Source organism: Podarcis filfolensis (assembly GCF_964270895.1).
Source record: "Podarcis filfolensis genome assembly, chromosome: 5".
Classification (NCBI taxonomy): Eukaryota; Metazoa; Chordata; class Lepidosauria; order Squamata; family Lacertidae; genus Podarcis; species Podarcis filfolensis.
In genome coordinates, this window is record NC_139608.1 from 4,736,372 (window position 1) to 4,751,773 (window position 15,402).

Consider the following 15,402-nt stretch of genomic DNA (forward strand, 5'->3'; position numbering starts at 1 on the left):
TATACATTTTAGCTAATTTCACAGGTGTGATATACCATCTATACATCATTTTCATCACATTCTCTTTCAAAGCATTACAAGCTGTAAATTTTATTCTTTTTGAGACTCTCAATCTTGATGGACAAAAGCCTCTGGCCTCACCCAGTATGTGTTATGTGCCCCCTAGGTTTCTCAGGAAGGAATGGAGCCCTTGCATTCCCAACCCGTTCCAAAAACTTTGGGCAGCTTTGGATTCAGCGCTGGAAAGGCTGGAGTTCAAGTACCGCTCTCACGCCGCTTTTAGTACAAGGGAGGTCTTAAGTTCACAGCTGAGTTTTCTTCTCTGAGGTTGCTCATCCTGAAACAATCTTGTTAATTATCATCATAATTTCCTTTCCGCAGAAGCTGGAGATTGCATGGGGATGGCGGCTCTCCAAAGTCACATTCCCAGGGCCTGGCTGAGCAGGACTTGAACTCGGCTCTCAAATTTCCAAAGTCTAGAGGAAAGCCAAAACGTCTCTCTGTGCCTGCTTTCTGTCTGGGGCCCAGCAGAGAGTCAAGAGGGAGACTCAGAGAAGTCCGAGGTGCAGATGTTTTAAGTGCACCTTGTACCCTAACTATAAGAAAAAAGTTAGACGTCAGGAATGAAGGACTGGAATGAGACAGGGGAGGCGGAGAAGCGGGGCTTCAAAGCAGCTCGGAGGCACGAACAACGCGTGCCAAAACCTGCAGCTGTTTTTGCAAAAGTCAACCCCGCGCAAAAGTCGATAGAAACTGTTCCAAAGTTCGCAAAACAGAAGCAGCGGAAAAACCAAAGTCCATGCGGCGTCCAGGATAAATGAATTGCTTCTTCTTTCCCTACAGCACCGCTTTTCGTTGAAATCACGGGAGAACAAGGCAAAACCTAGCATTTTCCTTTGCAACCAGCCGCCCGGACCAGCGATTGCGGACGAGAATTTTCCTTTCCTTTGCAATACGAGGCGGCGCGAGAGAGAGCTGAAGTCCATTCCATCGAGCCAGGCTGATCCCTGCCTCCCGGTTTTCCTAAACACCCTTAATCACAAGTGGCACTGGCCTCGTCCAGTAAAACGCCGCAAAGCGTCAACATTGTGTTCGCCCGACGCCGCCGGCCAATGAGCGCCGCCGGTGCCCAATATCCCGCCTTCCGTGGAGCAGATGTGCACCGGCCTGGCGGCCATGTTAGGTGCGGCGCCAGGGCTGTTCGGTCGCCGACTGCGTACTTCGACTACTTTGAGGCGTCGCTGACGGCTACGAACACCGGGGAAGGCTTTCTTAGAGCACGGGGGATCCGGTTGGATCGGGTCCGGTCGGTTAACGGCCTTGGCTGCGTGGGGGAACCGAGCGGTGTCTCCGCCAAGGGCGCCAGTCGCCATCTTGAGTGTGGCACCTGGCGCTTGCCTCCCCATGCCTTGCAGACTCCATTGGGCATTCGGTGCACGGACGGAGGGGACCCCCCTAAAATCTCCCAGCCCCCCCTGCAAATGCAAACTTTTGGGGTTTTAAATTATTATTTGCAAAACAAACAAGCAGCATGTGGCAACCGCAAAGTCAAAGAGCTTAAAATGAAAGCAATTTTAGCAATTCCAGTTTTTTTGTACTGTGGGGAGATTTGCACCTTTTGATAATTGCAAAATTTTCATCCCCCTTGCAGATATTTTTTCAGGGCACCTTGCACCCAAATCCCTTGCCATTTTTTTAAAAAAATTCAAAAGATTTATTGAAGTGGTGGCCACCGAGCCGGGGGGGGGCAGGGGAGTGTAAGAAAGGTGGGGGCGGAAACCGGCCACCCACATTTTAAGTTTGGCCGGATCACCTCCGCTGTGCGTTGCGCTTTGTGAAACGAGCATGGCAGCAAAAAGTCGGAAGGGACGGACGAGCAGTTGCTGCTCAAGTCGAATTTCCCGGTTAGCCCTCTCAAATCAGAGGGAGAAATCGTCTTTCAGTCTCCCGCATCCTCCTTTCCCCCCGCTTCTGTAAATAAGAGAGAGCGGGAAGAAGTGCGCGGGGAGGAAACGCGAAACTCATCCCCTGCTTGGCGTGAGCTGCTGCCTTTTAAAAATGTGAAATTTCGCCCAAAAATTTTAGACCGAGAAAATGGGATTTGGAGCGGAGATTTAATTGAGCAGAGATCAGCAGGTTTCGAGAGTCATCCCTCTCCCTCCCCTCCCCAAATGTCGAACACGGAGAGAGGCGTTCCCACGTGCACGCGGGTTCTCCGGCCAATAGCGCAGCCTTTCCGTCCTCTCATGTTTGCTCCGCTGCAAATCGAGCCAAAGACGCGTGTTGAGGTTTTGTGTGTGTGTGTGTGTGTGTTGCGTGTTGCGCGGGGTTCGGGTCGGGCTGTGCGCAACTCCCAGGAACTTCGGGCGCCGCCGCGCAATTTTAAGCGCCTTCGCCAGCTGCCAAAGGGAGCCTCGCTGGTTCCGTCTGAACCTGCTAAGCGCGTTAAAGAGCGCGGAGAGGCGCGCATGACCTTTAAAAAAAAACCCACCCCACCCCCTGTTGTTCTCCCCCCCCTCGATCCCCGACCCGCAAAAGCCTTCTACCCCACCCAGGTTCCTGCAACCCTCCCCCCGCAGCAGATTGCGCACGAGCGCAAGACTCGCGGACGTCGCACCCCAAGGTTTGCGCGTTGCTTTTTGCGCAAAATGGTGGAACCGAGAGAAGTTCCCTGCGCGCGTGCGTATGCAAGCGACTTTGCTTCGGCGGGGGCGCAAAAAGGGCGTTTTTTTTAAGAAAGCGGCTTTGCAACTTCGGAGTGAAAGGGGAGCAGTGCGAGAACAGTGAGGGGGGGTAACTCGGCGCCCTTCTGCTCCTCCCTCCGGGCGCGCTGCGAGCCTTTCGCCTTTTGCAATGCCTCCCCCGCTCCGCTTCTGCGCTTTTTGCACGGCGCAAAAACCTCCCCGCACAGGGAGGAGGGGCAGGAGACGGCTCGGGGGGGGGTGGCCTGCATGCCCCCCCTTTTCCCGCGCGCGCGCTTTGCAGCGCCTCCTTCCCCTCCCTCTCGCTTTGCATGGACGGCTCGGGCCCGGCACCAACTCCTGGCCGCGCTGCCCAGACGGGAGGGGAGGGCGGGGGGGGGGCGAGCGCGCCTCGTACAGCTTTAAGCAGCCTTGCCCATTGTTCGCCCCCCGACCAATCGGCGGGCCCCTCTTCCCCGCGGCCGCCCAATCCGCGCCGCGCAGGGGAGTGAGCGTGCCGCCCACTAATCTATATTAAAGGTAGTGGCGCCGCGTGAGCTTCCCACTGGCTCCGTCCAAAGCCATCTTTGCATTGTTCTGCCTTGCTCGCTCCGGCTCTCGGGGGGTTTTGTTTTTTTCCTCTTCCCACCCACCCCCTTTTCTCTTCGCTTCTTCCCCCCTCTTGCTCCCCAGGCGCGCGCCGGTGGACCTGTAAGTCGCCGGGGGCTTTATTTTTGTATTTTAGCTCTATTTTCTATAGATTAGAGAGAGATTTATCCCCGCGCAACTCCCAAGCCAGCCATGTCAGACGCCGCCGTCGATACCAGCTCCGAGATCTCCACCAAGGTAAGCGGCTGCGACCCAACGCATGCGAGGCGTCCTCTCCTCGCCACGCCGTCCTCCTCCTCCTCGGCCGCGGCTACTTCTTTCGGGATCTGCCTCGACGGAGCCTCCCGTCGTCCGCCCCCCCCCCTCGAAAGTCCCATTTTGTCCGTGTGTGTCTCTCGACGAGCGGCGTGCGCTCTCTCGGCTTCCCTCGTTTCTTTGTTTGCGACAGCGACCTCGCTCCCGCAAGATTCCCGGCTTGTTTTTTGTTCCTCGGAGGTGGTTTTTGCGGAAAGGAAAATGGTTTTCCAACCCCCCGAGGGGGCGGACAGGACAGCTTGTATATCGGAGAGGGAGAAAGCGGGAGGCTTCTTTTGAGAAAATCTCTTTAAAGTGCCCGAGCTGCGGGCTCTCCTTGGCGCTCGCAATGGTCCCTGTTGCAAAGCGGCCGTCTGGAAAGAGCTCTCCATTCAAAGGAGCCTCGCGGGTTTGACAGACGTCGAAAACTTCAGAGGGTCCCTCCGATTCCCCTACTTTTAAAAAAAGTGCCATGAGTGCGAGTCGGGGGGACGGGACGAGGGGGAACTAAAATGCCACCCGGCGGGAAAGACCGGCCGTGCCCAACGGTTGAAGGCAGCCTTTTCGTGCTCCTCTTCCCTGGTCCATTTCCACCTGAAATTACGAAAACAAGCGAGGGGCGTCGGGAGGGATGTTCCTCTCTTGGGTATCCTTTGTGAACGTTCCGACGTACTTGGATGCAAGTTGAGTTTGCGTGTGTCTGCTGCTCTCTCTCCCCTCCCCCCCCCCATATTTTTTAATTTGCTTTTGCTAATTGCACGGAAATAACTTTACGACCCCCGGTGGCTGCGATAAAATCGGAAGCGGTTTGTTTGGGGGGGAGGGAGGAGGAGGCGGGGGCGGGAAGAAGGGGGTTGGGGTTGACTTGAGTGTCGGGTTGGGGGGTCGAGGCTGTAAAGAGGCTTCGCTTTGATGGGGAAGCGGAGAGCAAATGTTGGTGGCCATCCGGCGCGGGCTCTTTGTTTCACGGTGCGGGGAGAGCCAGCACGTCGCGGCGGCCCCTCGCTTAGCGCCCGAGCCTCCCGGGGTCTCTCTGGATTTCCTACCTGCTTTATTTCCCCCCCCAACACCCCACACCCCGACTTTCACAGGGAAAGGGTGTCCCCTTGGGGTTTTTTGGGGGGGGGGAGAGACTGAGATCTCCCATCCAGCAAACGGGCTGGACTGTTACAAACGCGCGGTTTAACCTTGCGCACCCGGTACGAAAAGGGGGTCTTGCTAACATCTGGGGTGACACCTGAAGTTCAAATGCCGCCCCCCTTTTTTTTGGAACTAGAATGACCCTTTTCCCTCCGTCTCACCTCGCCGCCCCAAGCAAAAGTTCCGGAAGCTCTCCTCGCGGTTTTAAACGGGGGGTCCGTGCGGATGGCGCGGGGGCGTAACGGGGCTCGCCGGAGGGAACCCACGCGTCCGAGTGGGTAGATGGATGATGGGCGGGGATGAATGGGAAGACGGGGGCGGGATCGGTGTTTTCCTTTCGCCGCCGCCAACATCTCGGTTGCCGTTGGGTTGCCAGTGGGACAGCTTCGTCCTTCTCTGCCCCCCCCCCGGGGCCTTGGACGGGCGGCGGATACAATGGAGCAGCCGCCGGATACATTGTGCCAAGCAGACGGCGCGCGGCTCCTTCGGCCTCCTGGCCACCCGCAGATTCGGGGAGGGGGGAGAGCCGGCGGTTTTAATAGCTTGCAGCCTTCGCGTGGCCATTTCTCTCCCGCTTTTAGGGGCACCCTTCACTTTTCTAGGCAGGGGGAGCCTCCCCGCAGAAACCACCGACGGGGCTCCTGTCGACGTCCCCCCCTCCCCAAACAACCTCCGTTTTCACAGCCCGCATCTCGAAGGGTCTTCGAGGCCACGGAAGCGAACCCAGCAAGGTCGTTCCGCGGCTGGCACCGTCCCTCTAGTTTCTATCTCCCCTCGAGGGGAGGGGGCGGCAGATGCAGGCGGCTTGGGCCGTTGCTGGGATCCAAGAGAGGGGACCCCCCCCTCTCCCCGGTGCTCTTACGTAGCCGCTTCCAGCTTCCATGAAGCCCCCCTGCCAGCCTCGTTTCTTTCCTCGCGCCCCGTCGGGCTTTGGCGCTGCGCTCCGCGGACGGCCTTTTTACAGGTGCCGGCAAGAGCTGCAGTCGCGGTTGGTGGGGGGGGGGGTTAACCCGAAAGCTTTGCAGCTGCGGGTGGGCAGTTCCGCTGCGTGGTGCTGGTGGGGTTGTGAGAAGCGAAGGGACGTTCAACGTCCCGCGTGTCGCTGGCATTGGCGGCGAGGTTTTTTGGGGGGGACCCTTTGGACGGACCTCAGACCCACGTCGAAGCGGGCGGGCGGGCGCCCCTAGTGAGTGGTGGTGGGGTCATGGACGGGCCACCCTTAACTGGGGGGGGGGGTGGAAGTTGGAGCATCGTTTAGAAAGGGAACTTTTGACGGGGATTCACCCCCCCCAAAAAAACCCCACTTTTTCCCCCAGGATGGCCAGCTCACTCCACTTGCCCAAGTGTAACTCTTTAGACGAGAGAGTTCATATGCACAACAATCTTTAAAAAATAAATGGGGGGGACGGTGCTGGGGGGGTGAGCCCCCCAACCTATTTTCGCCTGCAAACTCTTCTCCCGCCCCCCGTGAATTTATTTTTTCTTTTTTGCCCCCGCCCCCCCCCATGCCCCGGGGGCAGCCAGCTCGGTTTATTTCCCAGCCGGGCGGCGGCTCCTCCTCTCCAGCGCCGCCCCCGGCTGCTGCGGCCGCGGCAAACAGCAGCCCAAAGCGGCCCCACCACGTGCCGCCTCCTCTTCTCCCTCTTGCCTTTCCCCCCTCCTCCTCCTTCCCTTCCCTCTGGCCCCCGCCCGCGCGGAGCCTCTTGGGAATCGTAGTCCGCTGCCTTCTCCGCGCCCTGCCGCAGCCCTCCCTGCTCCTTTCAAAGGGGGAACTACACGTCCCGGCATGCGTCGGGAGTTCTGCCGCGGCTGGCCAATCGGAGCGGGCGTCGGCCGTGGCGCGCTGTTTTGAAATGGGCCCGGGCGCGTGGCGCGCCGTAGGCGAAGCGTCGAGCGCTCGCGGCGCGGGCGCCCCCTGTAGGTGGGAGGCTTTTTCATAAATTAAATAAATAAAAATAAATGTTTGCCAGGGTTGTTAATAGGCGTATCTGTTACAGGTGGTGGCCGCGGCGGCAGTTGCACTTTGCAAAGCTTGCAATTAGGAGGGGCAGGGGGAGGAAAAGAATGATCCCATGAATGCATTTGACAATTGGGTTACCCTTGGCACCAGGCTGCAAATGTGTTTTGGAGAGGGTTGAAATAAGCGCTTTTGTCAGTTTTGCTTTACGTGGACCGTTTTATTGCTGTTCCTCAGTTAGCAAATTGGGTTGGTGCAGGTGCCTCCTGCTTATGTTTCCTTTGCCAGAGGCCCTGTGCGTGTAAGGTGTTGTGTTAATAAAATGGTTTCATCTAGATTTCAACCTAGCGGCTCTGCAAGGTTGATACGCATCATGTTGCTTTTAGAGTACAGTTCCAGATAATTGTTATTTTTTTAAAAAAAATATCCAGCAGTTATGGATTGCCCCTCCTAGCTAGTGTTGTTGTGGCTGGTCTTGAAGTGGCAAACAGCTCTGCTGGGCCTGTAATTATAGACTCCTGCCTCAAAGGTTTCAGGATCAAGTTAAAGCTTGTTGTATTGTCAATTTGCCTTGGAGTGTGGAAAAATCTGGTGCTTTCTGCTTTGAGGTGCCTCTACTCCATGCAAAGAATAAAATTAAAATCAACCATGTTTTGTAATTCAACCGGCCTGTGATGATCTAGCACTAGGTTTTAGTTACGAGGTTAACTGCTGCTGCTGCTGCTTCATTACGGAGCCTGTTTTGATTTGCTCTTTAGGGGGTGTTGCTCAGAGAGATTTTGTGTTTGTATCTGTTTCTGCGCGTGAGGGAATAACTGCTCCAATCTGGTCGATGTGAATGCGATGGATCTTTTTGCAAGCCTTGCTGGGTGAAGGCAACCAGATCCAAAAGTGGAAAAAAACAAAGCACCCAACAGGCTTGCTTGATTTTACCCAGATTTAAATGCTCAGCAACAGGTGTGAGCCTAGTGGTACTAAAGTGAGGCAACACAAGAGAAGGATTCCTGGGTGCAGGCAGCGATTGCTAATCTGTTCCCGATTTACCCAGGAGCGCTGCTTGTCTTGAGAGGCTTAAGCACGCTGCACTGGGCCTGCAAATAATTTGGAGGCTAGTCTAATCCAAACGAATAAACTGGAGCGGGGGGAGCAGGGAGGCATTCCTTTATGTCGGGTTGTGCATATAACCGCCCTCCAGATTATTCATGCCGGACTCTGTGGGGAGCAAAGCATGCAGCCATTTGGGTGGCAGAACCACCAACAGACCAGGCCACGGTTTATCCGCTAAGATGTTCCTGGGTCCCTTGCGGCCTTTTAAAAAGCTGGCAGGCTGAGGCTGTCAGTCAGAGAGGGAGAGGGCAGGATCCTGGTGACAGGCCTATCTGTGTATGCGTGGGCAAGGGGGCTCCTGCCGTGGCTGGTGCCTTTTTCCATCAGATTCCGGCAACCGGCCAGCAGCAGGTAGACACATCCCGCAGCTCAAAATGGGGTTTCTGGACTCTGCTTTCCCCCCTCGCTTCTGTGGTTTTCAGTGTTAGGTTGGCGGTTTGTTGATGAGCCACTGACTCACCCCCCTTTCCTAAGGGGGAAGGGAACGTGCTGTAATATCAGGCCGGAGGGGGAATGTTTCTCTGCTCTGGACTCCCATAACCTAACCTGGTCCAAGCCTGGTCTGCTATGGGAAGGTGGAGCCCTGCTGGAACAACATGAAAAGCCGGGCTTTTCCGTTCCTGAGGTTTACGCGTGTTTGTCAAACACTGCACTGCCTAAGCGGAGCCTGTCTGTTTGGTTTGGTTGGGGGGGGCAAGGTTTTACTGTGCCCAGTCCCGGCTTCTGCATTCAAGCTGTTCCACACGCAGTTGGGGAGGAGTAAGTTCATTTCCTATACTTTCCCCCGGCCGCTGTGATGTTCTTGTTTCCCTTCTCCCATCCTTCCAAAAAAACAAACCAAACTCATTGGAGAGAGGAGGAGGTGAAAGAGCTCCTCAGATTCCCAAAAAGAGCGTCAACCATATTGGAGGCTGGAATCCTGGTGACTCACTCTGGTTTATTTCTGTCCCTTTTAAGGACTTGAAAGAGAAGAAGGAAGTCGTGGAAGAGACAGAAAATGGCAGAGATGCCCCAGCTAATGGAAACGCCGTAAGTATTTTCTGCCAGGAGGCATAGGCAGGTGGAGGCATAGGAAGTTACCTTCTGCTGGGTCAAGCTGTGGGGCCCAGCCTTTTGCAAGCTGCCCCCCCCATGTGTTGAACCACAGCTCCTATCACAGTGTACTGGTGGGAGTGGTTATCAAAAACTTCCGGAGGGCACCAGCTTGCAGAAGGCTGGGCTTCTCCCCGTGTGAGGTGTCTCCTGTTTCCCTTCCCCAGAGAAATCTGGGAGGTGGTAGAACTCGAATCCATGGCCTTGCGCATGCTGCTCTGTCACTGCTGCAACGTCGCTGGTTTCTCTTCCCTGAGCTTGAAGTCTTGTTGGTAAATTAAGAGAACGCAAATGCAAGCTCATTCAACCAATACCGTATGGTAACGATTGAAACGGCAAATTATCGTGGGCTTGCAAGTTGTTGCGTCGGGTCAGTGGGGTGTTGGCTCTTAGTTTTGACCCCGTCCCCCTGTTGCAGCACCTGTGTTTGATTGCTGCAACACAGAAGAAATGTTGTTAGGATTGCAACCGGCAACCCACAGATTCTGCATCTCTGCCATAGCAGGGGATTGGCAAGTGGCCAACAACCCTGACCGCTGTGTGTGTGTTGTGGGGAAGGAGGAAGGAAGGAGAAGAAGGGGGCAGGTGCTGACCCAAACCTAGGGATAGGATGAGCTCTGGTGCATCCTAGCAGCTGTTTCAAGAAACAAGACCGCAGCTCTTTTAAATGCTGTGCTTTTGGGGGCACTTTCCTCTGCGAGTGGTGTTTGGGCTGCCCCCTTTGAGGGGTGAGTCGGCCTTTTCCTAAGTGTGTTTTGTTTCCACAAGGAAAATGAGGAGAATGGGGAGCAGGAAGCAGACAACGAGGTAGATGAGGAAGAAGAAGAAGTTGGCGAGGACGAGGAGGACGAGGAAGAAGGTGACCTTCCGCTTCCCTTTCTGACCTCCCCCCACGCGCCACAAGGGCCCCCCCTTCTGCTTGCAGAAGGCCAGCTGCTCACCCTTGCCCCAGCTGTGTCCAGCTGCAGAGGGCAGTGGCTCCCCCTAATGGCCTTTCTGGGTTGAGCACAACAGGCAAGGCATTTTGCTTTCTTCGCCAACTCCCATAAGGAGAGCCAACCGGCGACAAAATCAGCGGGGAGCAACGTATGTTTATTGGGTCCTGCCTTTCCCACAAGGAGGACACGGGCTTCCCCCACCCCCCTCCCACCACCGCCGCCGTAACAACAACCCTGTGAGGCAGGTTCAGCAGAGATTCTTTGCGACTAGCCTGCGATCTCCCAGCGATGGCTGCGTGAGGATTTGAGAAACCTGCCCTGGCCCCACACCTTTAACCTGCAGGTGTTTTGGGCCCCAACTCCCGTTCCGCCCAGCCTCAGCCTCCCCGGCGAAGCTGGAATATTTGGCGTCTGTTCAGATGCGGGGGGAGGGGGGAACCTTTCAGGGTTTGATTCCTGCCATTCCTTTGCAGGCCTGGCACCTTTGCAATTTTGCAGCTGGCTTCCCAAACATTTCCCCCTTCTGTTGCTGAGGAGTCGGGGGTAAACTTCTCGAGCCTCATTCACACACTCCCCAAAGGGGGGCCTAATGTGTCGGATGCCCCCGGGTGTGTGAGTGTATAGGTGACAACCAGGTATATTTCCTTGTGGCGTTTTAAACCACTTTTAATTGTTTACAGCGAGTGGGCTATCCACTGTGCACTATATTATTTCCGTGATGGGCTAGGAAACCCAAAAGCCTGGGTTTTGGGTGGGAGAAAAGAACCGTTTGCGATGGGCAAATCTTCCTTCCCTTTCGCCCTGTGGATAAATTGCAATGGTCTCTTGCGCAATTGCAAGAACTGGAGGCCGCTTCCTGGAGGAGATCTCTGCGAGGGGAGCTGTCGTGGCTTAGCATTAGGTACTTTGATTCCCCTCTTTCCCCCAATAAATAAAAAAATATTAACGACCTTGCTCCTTGTTCCTTTTACCCAGTTTCTTTGCCTTTAATGGCGTCCCCCGAGAGCCTCTTTAATTGTGGCTCTGAACCGCTGGCGAAAGCATCTCGTCTCTCGTGAAAAACAAGACAACGTGCAACACACACAAATACACACCCCTGGGTGCAAGAAGCATTGCCCCTTTCTGGAGAACGCTCTGAATCACACTTGGCTATTGCCTCTTATCCTTGAGTCTCCTGGGGCCTTCGGGCCATTTTGCATAATTGGGTATCTGTTGCTGGGTGGGGGAGCGTTGCCTGGCGACCCGGGGTGCTTGAGGAGGAGGGAAAAGGGGTGGGGAAGCAGAGCTCGGAAACCATGGCGATGGAGCGGTGATGTCAACACCAAGCTAGGATGTGGCAGAAGCGTTCTGGGTTGCCTCCGGGGAAAGGAGGTGAGGAGATAGATAGATGTCTTTGATACCGTTTCATATAGGGTGGTGGCATTAATCATTATGATTTGCATTTTAAAAATAATTGCAAATCTAACAAAGAACGTCAGCTCACCTTAACGATCATCATAGATCCGATTTTAAGCATATATTAATATACATTGTCCATATGGCCACAAAGGATAACCAAACAAGGCTGACAATTATAAGCTCTTCAGGGATGGATATTTAACTTTCCAACCTTGAAGTATAACTTTTTTTTTTTGCAACCATCAAAAGTTCAGAGAGTCAAGTAAATGTTCCTATAAAATAGCATTTAGAACATCAACATTAACACTATTATAATTTCTTTTCCCAAACATCAGAAGGAACAAAGGCACTTTTTTGTGGTGGGGCAGCAGATTGGGCCCCTACTCTCCAAAGTGCCCTGGAGGGTGTGTTTGGTGTTTTTTCTTCCCTTTCGAAAACACTTCTGGTTGCTCCTCGGATCCCGTTACTTCAGCGCCAGAAGCCAAGAATGTCCTGTTCCATCGGCACAAAAGGCGGCCATTTCTCTCCCCTCTGTCTGTTTCCCTCACAGCCCAGCAGAGCTTCCTTCCATCCCCAGGACTTTAAAACTCTGCGTGAGGTGAAGCAGAGCAGCATTGAGCCCCCTGCCTGAGCTAATCCTGCCTTCCTGAGCCTACGCCATCCAGGAGGAAGTGGGGCAGCTTTTCTGCCCAGGTGACCCTAATCTCTCCCCTCCTCTCGCCCCGAGGCCTCCTTCCACTCCGCTCTCTGCTAGTGGCTTGCAGTGACAATTAAGCCAGATTACTGGCCTAAATGTGGAAGGTTCAAACAGGCCTGCCATTTATCCAGAAGAGCTTAAACTGGGGGGGAAACACACACAGATCTCTCCAGTGCTGGAGTATCTCTCCAAGCCGTCCCCAATCCACTGGCCTATTTCAGACCTTTTCTGGGTCAACCCAGTGCTCTTTTCTTTCTCTCAGTTCTGAAGGATGTGGTCCTTGGCAGGTTCCCTGCCTCTGACAATTAGTAAAACGTCCTGAGTCATAACTAATGAATTTTGGCTCTCTCCGTCCCACTTCATTAAAGGCGGGCTTGTCGTTGGGACGGGGACGCAGAAACAAACTGAGCTCGGCGGCTGCTACAACAGAGGACTCCCCTCTTTTCCCAGTTTCTGTGCGGTGTGGGTTTTGCTCTCACAAAAGGTGCTTGTTCCAATGTTGCCTTGCGCCTACAACCCTGGCTTGCGTGCAGAGTTTTCTGCATCTGTTCCTCTGCACATAGTTCTTGGGTGTAACAGGGCACACGTCTCATCTCCCCAAAGTTTCACTAGCCTTTTGGCCCCCTATCTTTCCTCCCCCCCCCCCCCCCGTCCCGAGGCAGGGAGAATTGAACGGATAACTGGGTGTGAATGGCGATGGGATGTCCCCCTCTTGTGCCCTGCCCCACCGCACAAAAATGCACGGCTTCTTGTCATCTGCAAACGAAACTCTTCAAACCAGTAAAAGATTCCAGCGTTTTGTGGAGAGAAGGGGCAGCCGCTTACCCCGTGGGAATGCTGCCCTTGCGCCATTTGTAGCCCCTGCTAAAAAGCCCAAATCCTAACAAGCAAAAAATAAAAGGCAGAAGGGAGATTGAATAAGTAAGCCTTCTGCAGAATACCTGCAGCTCCTTCTCCCTGTTCGCGGCAGACAGGCAAGCACCCTCCTCGAACGGGCTCCCGGGGAAATGGAAGGAGGAAGTAAAACCCAGAAGTGTAGTTTCTTGCACAAAAAGGAGAACGAAAGTGGCACCTGTGCATTTTAACCTTGCATTCTGCAAACACTAAAAGAACAGAGCTTTTAAAAGTCAGAACGTTGAGAATCTGTTCTTCTAAGGGCTGCTGGAGGCTTGGACCAGGCATAGTGGGAGGGTGTGGGTCTTGCTGCTTCCTGCTCTCGCTTTCCCTCTTTCACGCCCGTCGTCATCTTCCCCCCCAGGTGAAGAAGAAGATGGCGATGAGGACGATGAGGCTGAAGGGCCCCCAGGGAAGCGGGCAGCCGAGGACGATGAGGTGAGTGGCTTGAGGTCCACGGCTGGGCAAGATTTAGAGAGCCCCCTAAGAGAATTGGAGAGCCGGTCACAGAAGAAACCTTCTGGCATCTGTCCATGGGGAGATAAGTGAGGAGCAGCTTTCTTTTGTGGAGCAAAACATCTGCAGGCCAAGGGAGTCTGGCTACCTGTACCTTTGCCCTTTCTCAAGTTTTCCAAAGTTGGGCAAAGGGAGATTTATTTCTGATCTGTTCCATAGAACTTATACACTACCCGATCGGGGCAAGGAATCTCGTATGTAGATATGAGTAAGGTTGAATAACAATTTTTAAGGCTTTCTAAAAAGTCTCCGTTAGCAATGGACTGGAAGACGGGTTCCAACTCGCACCAGCATCCTAAACATCTGGGCAGGCTTCTCTAAACCAAAAATGTTTCCATCTGGTGCTGAAAAGGGTGCAGCCGATATCAATAGGCAGGGAGTTCCGAGGTTGTGGGCGCTGCAACGCAGAAAGAGCAGTGTTCTTACCCATAATATACCATTTCCCCCACACAGGATGACGACGTCGATCCCAAGAAGCAGAAAACCGACGAAGACGATTAGGAGGCAGAGCTACTTTTAAAAACACCCACATTTTTTTTAAAACTTAAAAGAGGAAATTTTTTTTAAAGGCCAGCGTGACCTACTCACCTTTGAAGCTCCTGTTGCAAAATGTCCCCCTCCTCCTCTTCCTCCCCCCCCGACCCCCTTTTTGCTGTGGTCGCTTGTCATCAAGTAGAGGGGGGCAGCCCTTCTCCCAACTGAGTGGAATGAAAGTTATGCCACTTTTGTGGGGGGAGACCGGGTTGGGGGGAGCGGAGAAATTAAGGTCCTGATATCCCCCCCACGCCTCTTCTCCCCCCCCCCCATGGAAAACTTCAAGGCCCAGCTTGCTTTCTTAAAAGTAACTTTAAAGGAGAATTTGTTTGTATTTTTTATTTACATTTTATATTTTTGTACATATTGTGACGAGGTCAGCCATTTTTAACGCGATCTCCGATTGACCAAAAGGGGGGGGCGGGGCTTTGAAGTGTGGTGTTTTGATTTTTTAAAATCTCTCTCTTTCTCTCTCTCCCTCTGTTCCTCAAAAACAAAATAACCGAAAAGGAAAAAAAGATTTGAAAATATTTCTTGACTTTACTTGTGGTGTGACCATGTCCAAAACATTTATCTCAAAAGGAGAAGGGGGGGAAACAAAACACGACCTTGTAAAAAAAAAATGCAAAAAAAGTCCAATCTTTATTCTGAGCATTCCAGTAACTTTCTCTTTTCTTCTGTGTATGTACTTTAGATGTACCATAACTAGTTGGTTTGTATGAGATGGCAAGGCCAAAGATAAAAGGGTTTTTTCTTTCCTTTTTCTTCTTTTTATTTTTCGTTCTTTTGTTTTGTCTACAAAGTTGCTGTTAATTTTTTTTTTTTTTTTGGCCTGTTTGATGTATGTGTGAAAACAATGTTGTCCAACAATAAACCGGAATTTTATTTTGCTGAGTTGTTCTAACGAAGCTGGTTGTACAATTGCTGTGTAGCTTTCGTTCTTTCCCCTTTTATTCTGTCTTTTTTTTGGGGGGAGGGGATGGAATTGAAAGGGCAATGGGTTTTTTCCCCCCTCCTGGCAAAGAGGCCTGTTGGAATCGTAGAACTATAGAGTTGAATGGGACCCCAAGGGTCATCCAGACCAACCCCTTGCAATGCACAGCTGTAGTCTGAAACAAACACCTGGAAGCATTTGCAGCCTGGGCCCAGCCTTTGGCAACCTGGTGCCCTCCAGGGCGTGGCTTAGAATCATAGAGTTGGAAGAGACCACAAGGGCCATCGAGTCCAACCCCCTGCCAAGCAGGAAACACCATCAGAGCACTCCTGACATATGGTTGTCAAGCCTCTGCTTAAAGACCTCCAAAGAAGGAGACTCCACCGCACTCCTTGGCAGCAAATTCCACTGTCGAACAGCTCTTACTGTCAGGAAGTTCTTCCTAATGTTTAGGTGGAATCTTCTTTCTTGTAGTTTGGATCCATTGATCCGTGTCCGCTTCTCTGGAGCAGCAGAAAACAACCTTTCTCCCTCCTCTATGTGACATCCTTTTATATATTTGAACATGGCTATCATATCACCTCTTAACCTCCTCTTCTCCAGGCTAAACA

The 15,402-nt window shown here is 53.2% G+C and overlaps 1 protein-coding gene across 2 annotated transcripts; it reads left to right on the forward strand.

Annotated features, from left to right (window-relative positions):
* Positions 1-2,105: 2,105 nt before the first annotated feature.
* Positions 2,106-14,778, forward strand: PTMA (prothymosin alpha). Of its 2 annotated transcripts, XR_014547909.1 has the most exons (6): positions 2,106-3,527; positions 8,746-8,817; positions 9,649-9,739; positions 10,292-10,453; positions 13,172-13,245; positions 13,777-14,778. XR_014547909.1 is itself a non-coding variant. In XM_083613012.1 (5 exons), exons 1-5 carry the CDS (start codon positions 3,483-3,485, stop codon positions 13,822-13,824), a joined length of 330 nt encoding a protein of 109 aa, XP_083469138.1. In that variant the 5' UTR covers positions 2,106-3,482; the 3' UTR covers positions 13,825-14,778. The 2 variants fall into 2 exon arrangements, 1 of the variants encoding a protein (XP_083469138.1); XM_083613012.1 differs by lacking the exon at positions 10,292-10,453.
* Positions 14,779-15,402: the final 624 nt, after the last annotated feature.

Bases quoted from the DNA above. Each gene is read 5' to 3' on its own strand.
- PTMA (XM_083613012.1), top strand. From the start codon at position 3,483: ATGTCAGACGCCGCCGTCGATACCAGCTCCGAGATCTCCACCAAG. The intron at 8,818-9,648 runs GTAAGTATTTTC...TGTTTCCACAAG, and splicing joins CCCCAGCTAATGGAAACGCC to GAAAATGAGGAGAATGGGGA. The intron at 9,740-13,171 runs GTGACCTTCCGC...CTTCCCCCCCAG, and splicing joins CGAGGAGGACGAGGAAGAAG to GTGAAGAAGAAGATGGCGAT.